This window comes from Schistosoma mansoni, chromosome W (assembly GCF_000237925.1).
Source record: "Schistosoma mansoni strain Puerto Rico chromosome W, complete genome".
NCBI lineage: Eukaryota > Metazoa > Platyhelminthes > Trematoda > Strigeidida > Schistosomatidae > Schistosoma > Schistosoma mansoni.
Window position 1 is genome coordinate 40969045 of NC_031502.1, and position 10919 is coordinate 40979963.

Sequence of the window (10919 nt, forward strand, 5' to 3'; positions counted from 1 at the left end):
AGTCAAATGTCTGGCAAATAGAGCTAGGAAGATATGCTCAGACGATTCAATTAACAATGAGTTAGAGGTCATACATAATATGTTGATTGAAAGGGGTTATCCACAAGGTTTCCTGAAGAAACACTTGCGTGTAACAAATAAGAAAATAAAGATATCAACAGCTGCTAAGAAACCTCTTTTCCTGAAACTGCAATTCAACGGCGATTTAGCTGGTGATGTACTACGGGATAGGCTGACTAGAGCAGTAAAGAGAACGTTTAATGCAGCCGACCTGTGTCTATCGTACTCGACCCGTTCTATGGTGATTCTCCAAATAAAGGATAAGTTACCTGGTTTTGTCGCTTCTATGTGTATTTACATAATGTTCAAACAAGTTAGTGTGTGCTATTTCACAGATAACATTTAGTATCGCATAATAGTTTAAGGAGTTTAATTCTGTTCATCTTTTTAATTAACTCGTATGAATAAACTATTTTAAGCTGGAAGACGGTAAAATTCCTTCCCAACTATTTTACGCTTAAAATGATTGATTTACAATGATAGTACATTTCTTTATACAGTCATCATCTAAAATTTATCAATAGGTGTGTAATAAAATTAATACTTGTCTCTTTGATGTTATTAATCGTAGTGTTTAAAGTGGCAGTGGTACATATTCATTAGTCGTTGGTGGTATTTTTAAATTAATCATCATTAAAACACTTTTATACAAGCTGAATAAAAAAGTGTCCTTGTGTAAGAGTAGTATGGGGATGAACTTTAATGATTTTTGAAATGATAGCGACCGACCTTAGCCCCTTGTTAGCCAATCAGAAACACATTGCAGGTAAATAGTGTATGAGAAAAAATAATATTAAAATTTTACATAACTAATGAATCTATTGATGTCTTCTAAAGATTTCCTTGCATGCAAGTCAATAAAACGACATTTAAATTCATCCATAATATGGCTGAAGAACATCCGTTTTCTCGAACTCTTTTAAAGACGCGAAATTTTTGTAAGAGTCTTCACATCGTCCCTGATTATCAGGGTTAATGGTTTGAGGTTACACTTTGTTTTATTCTATGGTGACAAATAATATTTTTTTTAGGACTACACCTCTGCTGCTCGTTTTACGCGATATAAGATAAGCGTTATTCATTTCTGAATTTCTCATGGAAATTTAAAAGTTGTCCTCTCGATTCTGATTGACTTGTCCCTATACCATACTTTCACCGTGTTCTCGTCTTAACTGTCTGTGTTCGTGATCGAAGCTGATTATCATTTCTATCATCATTATAACCTTTTTTCTTAGATAATACATTTAATCATGTCAGTCAGTGAATTTTTCTACCCAGTTGTAATGAGACACTAAATTTCGTATCATTCCTTATATGTGCATAACCTATGTTTGTACTTTATACGCTGGAAATAAGATGACTCATTATATACATTATTCTCTTTATATTTACATGAATACCTAATGGAAGTGATTCAATCTTAACTAGTTTCTCTTTTTTTCATCTAAAATCAATTTATTGTTGACCAAATTACGTTCCAATTAATTCAAAAGGACTGAAAGTTAATTATCACATTAAAATGTTTAAGTAATTTCATTTCTATACAATGTTTTATTATTATTACCATTTCCAAATTATAAAATGAAGGGAATTATGCGGAATAAATGAAATTTATAATCATTTATCCCATTCAAACTCCATCTGAAAGTAGTTGTTATTCTTAGTTGGTTGACAACATATGGGGATTTATAGCCTCTGGAGTTGTCAACACTGAGATAATCAATATCTGCATAGGTGGTAAAACGTGAGCAGTTTATAAGTGCTATTCAACCATCTTCTATACCATTTGGTTCTTCTGAGGTTTTTGTTGGGGATGTTAGATCCCTAGAACTCACTTGGTGAATGTCTCATTTTTGTAATTTTATTTTAAAGATTCGAATTTCTTGTTTTCGCGCCAGAAGCATCCACTTTCACCTGCGTATCGTATTCTCCAGTTGGGAGGACCTTAAATGTTATTGGTTCGTTGTCGCTTTTAATATGCTACTTTGTAACGTTTCTCAAGGACATTTTTATGCTGTATATGTACGCTTGGGTTGTGCTTACGGTTCGTTCGTGCTTCTGGCTGCTTGTGGAATACATTTCCCTATTCTGAACCTGAACTTTTCTCTCTAGTTAGCGGGTCTGAGACGCATCCGAATAGTTAGCTTATTTGATCTTTGTGTCACTGGGTCTTCGTTCCGTTTGCAGATTATGTGAATTCGTAATCCGTTCAAATATAGCAATTTTGAATTGTGTTTCACAACTGAAGCGATCACAGTTAAATCAGTTGAGAAAATCGATAGTTCTATTTAATTCCAAGTATTCAGTTCAACTTCACTTGGATGGTCGAGTGAAGAAATGTTGCTACTCAGTTGACTTCCATTATCTGGAATTTGTATATACGATTATCAGTATGGATTATTAGGTTGCTTCAATCATTCTCGCATAATGCTGAAATGTTTTCCAGCCAAAATTGTCAACTTACTGAACACCCTATTTCTAAAAATTGATATTTATTTCCATCTGACTAAAATCAGTATATGTTTACACAGTCTGCTTGTTTTGCTAATTGAATAACTGTACAGATAATGTGACCATTTCACAGTTAACGTAAGAGGTCATAATTTTTATTGGTTTTATACAAATTGATTTGAACTGTCTAATTTGAATTTTATGTTAGTTTGTGTAACTTCAATGTGTTTAAAACAACGAATCTCTAATTTGATTGGTTAAAAGAAACATTTAATGAATATATTGTCTATTGATTTTCATTGAATAATAGATATTCACTAACTTGTTCCTATCTTTACTACTCATCTTTATTATGGTTCATTATTGATAGTGTTGTTCTGCTTGAATCTTGAAAAAAAACAACACAGCTTAGTCATTCTGTTGTTTTTATTCGTTTTATGTAGTAATAATAATAATAATATTATTATTATTTTCTGACTTTAAACGCGAATTTGTTATGACAACAAATTTTGAACATGTTAGAAAAAAGCTGAGCAAAATCTACTAATGGTGAAAAACAATATGTTGAAACAACTGTATAAAAATTAAGTGTGAAGTTTTTATTCTTAGTATGTTTGCAAACTAGAGGAAGTAACAGAAGTATTTCTCTGTAATCCCTTCTATATTTGATAAAGTGGTTTCTAGCTACTACGTTTTTATGATCCCTTTCTACTAAGAAAATGATGTATAAATATAAGCTGAGATTTATTTATTTATTATTTATTCAAACACATAAATATTGGTACAAAGGGGTACCAGATATATATGAGCCACACAAATCTCATTTGATTTGTGTGAGAGCTGTGATACTGCCAAGGTGCCCAAACTGAAGCAGATGATTTTCTTAGGGGACCACACCCGGAGCCTTTGACCTAAAGGTCTGATCCACAAGGCAATGGAGCATCGTAAAGAGATGCAGTCCCATGGTAGCCTGTGACCAACGATTGATTCGTACGTCATTTGTTCCCTCAAGATACTGGAGCCCATGTGCACCATTTGGTTTGGAATCAAGGTTTTCCAACTCCCCTAGGTGGACTATCCGTGTCCACCAACCTGGTTAAAGCGCCGGACATTCGCTTTTCGTCCTCTCATTTCGTAAATACAGTAATGCCACGAGAAGGCAGTGAGTGTGACTTCCCTGCGGAGAGGCTACATTACACATGGCCATGTGAGAGCATTTGAAGAGAGAGAGCGGACTCTCCCCACTCTCGGCCATACCAGGGCATTTGGGGGCATAGGCTGAGATAATGCAAATAACTTTCTTGCAAACTAACTAAAAGACATTGATTACTTGTTGCTACAGTCGTTGATTGGCTTTGCTTTTTATCTTGGAAACTTCAAGAGGTGTCCTTTTGAAAATTTATCCGAAGCATAATGAAACGAAATATTTATCTTGTATCTACTACCTAATAACTAGGATAAATGTTAACTTCCTTTGTTATTTCGAGATTTCTTATCATTCAATTTGATATCAGGATTTTTCGACTACCTGTTTGCAGCCTAATTTTAACATTGTATTCAAAATTCGCTACACTTGATTGTTCTTTAAAAAAAGGGAGTCTTACAATTAATTATTATGTTGATTATGTAATTAATTAGTAACTCTTTATAAAATTATTATCCCCGGATATATACTCTTTATTCCTCATAGTCACATCAAATTATTTCGGTAAAATGAATAAATTTTGATCATTGTATCAACCATACTAATGATAACATTAGGGTTTTATCGTAAATTTTCGTCAGCAAATTTTTTTTGAAGTGACTACTAAAATGATTTTAAATCAATGCAAATTTAAAAAAAACTCGTCTCATCTATTTTATACATAATCAGTTAAAGCGACAATGATATAGTTTATTCACTAGACAAACTATTCTGTGACCTACTTCCCTTGATGTCAACTTCCTGATGAATATATGAAACAAAATATTTTGAGTAATTAAATATTTCTAGCTTTAAAAATACTCTCAAATACTCTCTCAAAACAGAGTAATTTCAAAGTAGACGTAAACTGTAGGACCTCAAATGAAAGTGGATCTACTCTAGTGACTGCACTTCACATCAAAACAAAAACAGAAAAGCAACAAAACCATATCACCATTTTACTCTAAAAGATTAGTTTTTTGAAGACCACCCGATTTTCACTGCCAACATGTATCTAACAAACATAAACCTTGTGGAAGCTCCGTGTTCGAAGACTGTTGGTCGTGTGAAAAGTCATAGGAAGCTTCCATCGAAATCGTAAACCTCGAGTAGTATTCTGTAAAGTTTCTCTAAATCTTTTTCTGTTTAATTTCGTTATCGATGTCCTTCTATAAACTAACTTTTTAGAGATACTTTTTTCATTAACAACACTGACAATCTACTGAGTTTTCCAATTGCTAGCATTTTCAGGATGAGTTTCAGCCCCTTCAAGTTCAGAATGTTGCTTAAGGACTGTTCTGCGTCAACACTTGAGCTAATGTTAGAAAATGAAGTAGTTAACCACGTCAACTATAATTTTTATCAACCCTATTGCGTTGGTGTCACAAATTCGAAAATCTTGTTTGGATTTTACCAATTCGAGTTGCTTGTGATGTAGATAGGAATGTTCGCTGCTAACCAAGGGGCGACTGTACTACTCAGGAGTTCTCTCTGTTCTTCTTCATGACTACAAAACATGCCCTAGAAGAGTAAACATATGTAGAATGCAAGGATTACTCACCCTTCTTGCAATACTAAGATATGGTAATAAAAAAGGGTTGAAAATCAGTTGGTGTGATTTTATGGATCATAATCATTTGAGGTGACTGAGAAGTGTGTTATTTATGCCCAACGACTTCCTGCTTCTGTGTTAGCGAATTGCTACCGTATGAGTTGATTGTGGGAAACAGGTGGCAAAATAAGTACTCAGTGTCACTCCACTACATCACTAACTTCTGCACTGCGCTGTATAGTTAAATACAAATCAGTTGGTTGTGATCCGCGTACTGATTTTGATCATTGATCGCAGTGACCTAACTTAGGATTGGTCTGAAAGGCGCAAATACACTCGCTCGTGTTCCCCCTTCTGCGTCTTGGGTTTCAATATTCTTTGATACATAGCTTCTTTTCTTTCCCACTTTCGGACTATATTTTTCTGAGTCTTCCGTAATATCACACACTCTTATTATTTAGACTGCTACCATTGATCTTTGGAAGTTCATATTGTTGTGCTGATTTATTGTTGGGACTTATAAACACTCGCGTTTGTGTCAGGCTTTATATTATTTATCACTCAATTACTGATTGAAATAATGGTTAAGTACTTACCACTTACAATACGACCCTACTCCTGCTAGCTTCCCACAATATAGGAGATAGGGAATTGAGATGGTGGAAAAACTTGTAGCTCATGTAGATGATTTAGGTGGAATTTTCTTCTCTGAGCTGGATGGTTTGGTCGTCTAGCTTTTTTTTGAGCAACATCACCACAAACTTCAAATAGAAATAAGGTGGAATTTTCTTCTCTGAGCTGGATGGTTTGGTCGTCTAGCTTTTTTTTGAGCAACATCACCACAAACTTCAAATAGAAATAAAGCATTCGTATTTATCCACATATGACTCGCCTTGTCTTGTCGACGTCGATCCTGATTGATTATTATTGACCTTTAACCTGTTATTGTCCACCTCTTCATTTTGATTATATCTCCTTTTGATATGATTCTTGGTCTTATATTTGTCCATGATATTTCTGGTTGGTTGACATATTGGATCGATTTCAATGTCTGTTGATTACTGATTGACCTGAGTGCCAAGCTTCTAAAAATTCCCCGGTGTTCTTAGTATTTCTTCTATCTAGGATCTCAACATTTTTCAGTTCGAACGTGTGTCCACAGTTGTCTACATGTATGTCATGGCGTTTGACAGCTAATCGATGTTCATGAAGGGGAAGATGAAAAATGTGACCACTTTGTCCGATGCAGTTTTCGTAATAAGATGACAAAGTCTATCATCAAAAAATTAGATACATTTTGGACAATAAATTTCGAAGAATGTGATCGACCACACATATTTACGTATCCAGAAGATGTCCCTACATGAAAGCAAACAAGGTAAACTAAAAGTTATGGTCATTGAATGTATACGAGAGAGAGAAACGAAAAGCTACCACAGTATCCTTCATACTGTTGAAAATAGTTTCATTTCGTTTTTCTGTAAAGCTATTCTTATACTACTTTCAGACTGGCTATCGATCATCAGAACAACGTGAAGAATAGAGATATCAAACTGCTAGTGTTTATTTTTTATTTAAATCGATTAGAAATTCTATATGATGGTAGAGGTGTACTGATAAACATCCTGTATTTTAATTCATACAAGTTTTGAAAAAAGTGTTTGTTCTATCTCACCTTTGGTGAATTTTGATATATGCTTAACGAGACAAAGAAATAAGCACTATAATGAACATTGCATATATTTATATGTTACCGTTGTTGCTTGTTGATAAACTGGTAAATATTACATTACTATGCTATTATGGTGTACTATAAATTTTTGTTATAATTTTAAAATATAACCATAACTCATTTGTTGGCCGGAAACCATTGTGTATACACCTGTCTGCGTGTATATATGTGTATACTTATGTATTAATATGGGATACACAGATAAATTATTATTTTGAAGTTAGTTCGTAATCTCCAAAGTGACTTTAAAATGACAGTTGTTCATCATGTGACTGATATATATATATATATATATATATATAATATAACAACTTGTTTGTATGTTTTGTGTTTAGGGGATCCTCACGATAATTGTTTTAATGTATATGCTGACATTTATTTGTTTTAAAGCTAGTCATTCAGCTCTATGTTGTGGAATTTTTATACATTTGTTTTGTGATTTGTTATATCTTAGATGCTCTGTTATACATAATCTGATGCATTTCAGTCTAATATGATATCTGAGCAACAGAGTTAGAATTTCCATAGTGTTTGTAGTTTATTCTGTACCTACTTAAAGATGCATATACGTTAAATAAAAAGAGATATTTTATTACGATACTGACATAATCACTTGGGAAGAGCATTAGTGACTCGTCATATAGTAACCGGCTTTCGTGATTCATCACCCTATTCATTAGGATCCATGTACATTCGACTGAGATAGTGGAGATTTGTAACCCAAGTGAATAATTTTGATGGGGTTTTGTTCTCTGAGCTGGATGGTTTGGTCGTGGAGCTTTCATCGTTCTTCTGAACGACATCATCAGCACAAACTTTTACCTTCAGGTCGTTCAGAAGAAACGATGAGAGCTCCGCGATCAAACCATCCAACTCAGAGAACAAAACTCCATCAAAAACACTCAACTGATTTCTCCTAATAGTTTAAAACACATTCTATGTTTCCGTTGTAGTGATAATAAAATAACTTGGTAATGGTTTCTCGAGTAGATCTGTAATGAGTATACACGCAAAATATAGATAACATTCAAAAAAATTATGTTTCTTCACATTAATATTTCAATGAGGTGTACACTGTACAACGCAATAGACATTATCCTAGCCATTTTTCTTCTCTACAAAGTTTGTTAAATAATTTTTATACCGTGACAATGATCAGTAATTAATTATGTTGTTGGTTTAGTCAGTTTATTTATATCACTGTAGTTACTATAAAGACAGATAACAGATAGCTTAAAACCGTTTTTCTTTAATTCATTCGAAAAAGAGGTACATATTCAAGAAAGCAAACTAGTCACCAAGCAGCAGATTTTCTTCTCATCGCTTGTTAGTACTCATGGATCAATTGCCCAATGAGCTAAACACTCACTTTTATTCTAAAATTGACGAATCTCTATCTGCTTTGTGTTTTGAAAAACACTTAGTTATTACTAACTCTCACAAAAACATGGCTTATTGTCGATTGGATGGATATGTACTTAATTACTGAATTGAAATAGAACATCATGATGAATTACTGCAAGTATTCAGAAAAATGGTTAGTGAATACTAGTTTTCCGAATAAGGTTTGGAACAGACCTTGATTCAGAATAACCAGCGTTATATATATATATATATATATATCCCGATGCTGCTACTATGGTGACATTAAAAAAAAATCAAATGGAACATGAAATCTTTCAGTAATGCAATTTCTCATCTTTGTTTATAAAAAAATATTTTATTATTGTCTTTCATTAATGGGCTAGTGTCTTATTTCATTATGCCTTCTCCATACTCATTAAAAGTGCACGATCTTATCTACAAAATTTGTTTTTATACAATAACTGCCAATCTTTCTGTAATTCCTATAGTTTATTACAGATTACCTCATTTGCGCAGCAAATTTTGTTTTAGAAAACACTTGTATTCTATCCCTGTTATGTTTCGCGGGATAATTGGACTGTATCGTACATATATATATATATATATATATATATATATATATATATACGCTTCAAGCAATCGCATTTTATGATATATGCCAGATCCAATGTGGTACATAATCCCAGCGACATTTAAAGACAATACAGCTGAGTTATCAAGACTATTATTTCTGAACGGTCAAACTCTTGCCTGAAATTGCATCCGGCTACTGTGACGTCAAGAATTGGTTAAAGTATACTCTCGCTTTCACTTGAATTCCCTCCTACTGCAGAAAACTTTATTTAGTGTGTTTGTAATCCAATTGTTTATACGAATATGTATAGTATGTCGTCACAGTTTTTAGTATCACTTCCATGGTTCATTTACTGTGTTTTATTAAACTCTACAGTCCAAATGAGTGTATTGAGTGTAATTTCCTAATTATGTTGCAAACAAATTAATCATTTTTCAGTATTATATCGAATATGCAGTGCTATATCTTCGCCTTTACTAATCACTTTCTAACATAAAAGTGTTTTCTTTGTTGATATCTTCGAGTTATAAATGGATAGGCATTTTCTTTTATTCTCTTGGCCAACTTTATCATTTTTTTAGCGTTTTTATTTTAAAAGTCAATAGACAGCACATTATGTCTAGCAATTAGGAAAATTTTATTTTATTTTTGGCCAACTGAAGATTAATTCCTTCCTAGTCTTGTTGTTTCAGGGGTAGCGTGGTAGATATCATGCTTATGTATTAAATGGATGATGACTCATGCTTAGGGTAAATATATATTTAAACATATATCTCTTAGGTGAATGGTTTTTATAGAGGTCGTGTTGTTAGCATTGTTACAATTTAAGCCATGTGCGCTTTGTCTAACCTTTTTTATTATCCCACCCAAGTTTATAATAATTCTTCTGTGTTATGCATGTGAACGTCATCACTCAGTCTTAACTAGACTAGCATTGAGCATTGTTTTCATTTGTATCTTTTATTAATTATCTTATGTATCTTATGTTCATCATCATTAAGGGATTTTAATTACGTTGTACTATTTTGGCTTAGTTTTTTCATTTCCAAATTTATCTTCACATGACTAATCAGTACCTTTATTGTTTTTATCTCTTTTTCTATCCATTTTGTTGTTAACATTCAAATATATTTTCATAGGGTCGATCATATATGTGTTTATGCCCCATTAGTGACCTACTTTTTTTCATGTTTTTTTAAGTTTGAACTTTAGTGTTATTAACGTCCCACTTACCGTTGATTCGCATCCGGTAAACGTATGTTTATGATATTGACGATATTTAATCCGGTATTCTTTTTTGAAAGTCATTTTATACTATACTTTACACACACACACTCTCCCATGCTTTTTTGATAACAAGTCGTGTGGATATGATCGTAAACACAATTATCCAATTCAAAACAGTTTTTCATCAGACATAAATAATAATAATAATAATTAAGCTTGAAATGTTTACTGTTTGGTAAATGTTTACAAAGATCATCCACTTATATATGTCTGTATGTTCTAATACTTATTCCTTTGTTCAACTGTATGACAGTTCTTTATTGTCTACCTTAGGGTTTTTCGTATCGATCTCAACGCTATAATATTATCGTTATTATTTTCTGACTGACTTATGGATTACCTTGTTTTTCTGAATCGTGTTTTTCATTAGAGTTTTCTTTCAATAAATATTGCAACTTGCAATAATATATATACATTACACCTTTCAACCCTTGTGGGGCACAGACGACCGACCAGGGATTTCCAACCTGCTTTGTCCTAGACTTTTCTTTTCCAGTTGTTCCCAAGTGGTATTCATGATTTCAATATCTGCCTCTTTCCCTTTAGGCTTGATGATTCCAAGTTAGGACTTGCCTCGTGATGCAGTTTGATGATTTCCGTAAAATGTGACCTATTCACCCCCAGCATCGTCTCTTAATATCCTCCTCATCTGAAAGCTGGCTTGTTCTCTGCCAGAGTAGGTTATTGCTGATGGTTATTTAGAATAAATGAAAGT

The 10919-nt window shown here is 33.1% G+C and overlaps 1 protein-coding gene across 1 annotated transcript in view; it reads left to right on the forward strand.

The window, feature by feature from the left end:
* Smp_151300 (putative proto-oncogene tyrosine-protein kinase src) overlaps positions 1-1324 on the forward strand; it is a gene marked incomplete at its 3' end in the record, with an annotated part of 22419 nt that extends 21095 nt beyond the window's left edge. The window contains exon 6 of the mRNA XM_018789708.1: positions 1296-1324. Coding sequence (XP_018655124.1) covers positions 1296-1324 — 29 coding nt within the window. The remainder of the gene's footprint in view (positions 1-1295) is intronic.
* Between the last annotated feature and the right edge of the window lie 9595 nt (positions 1325-10919).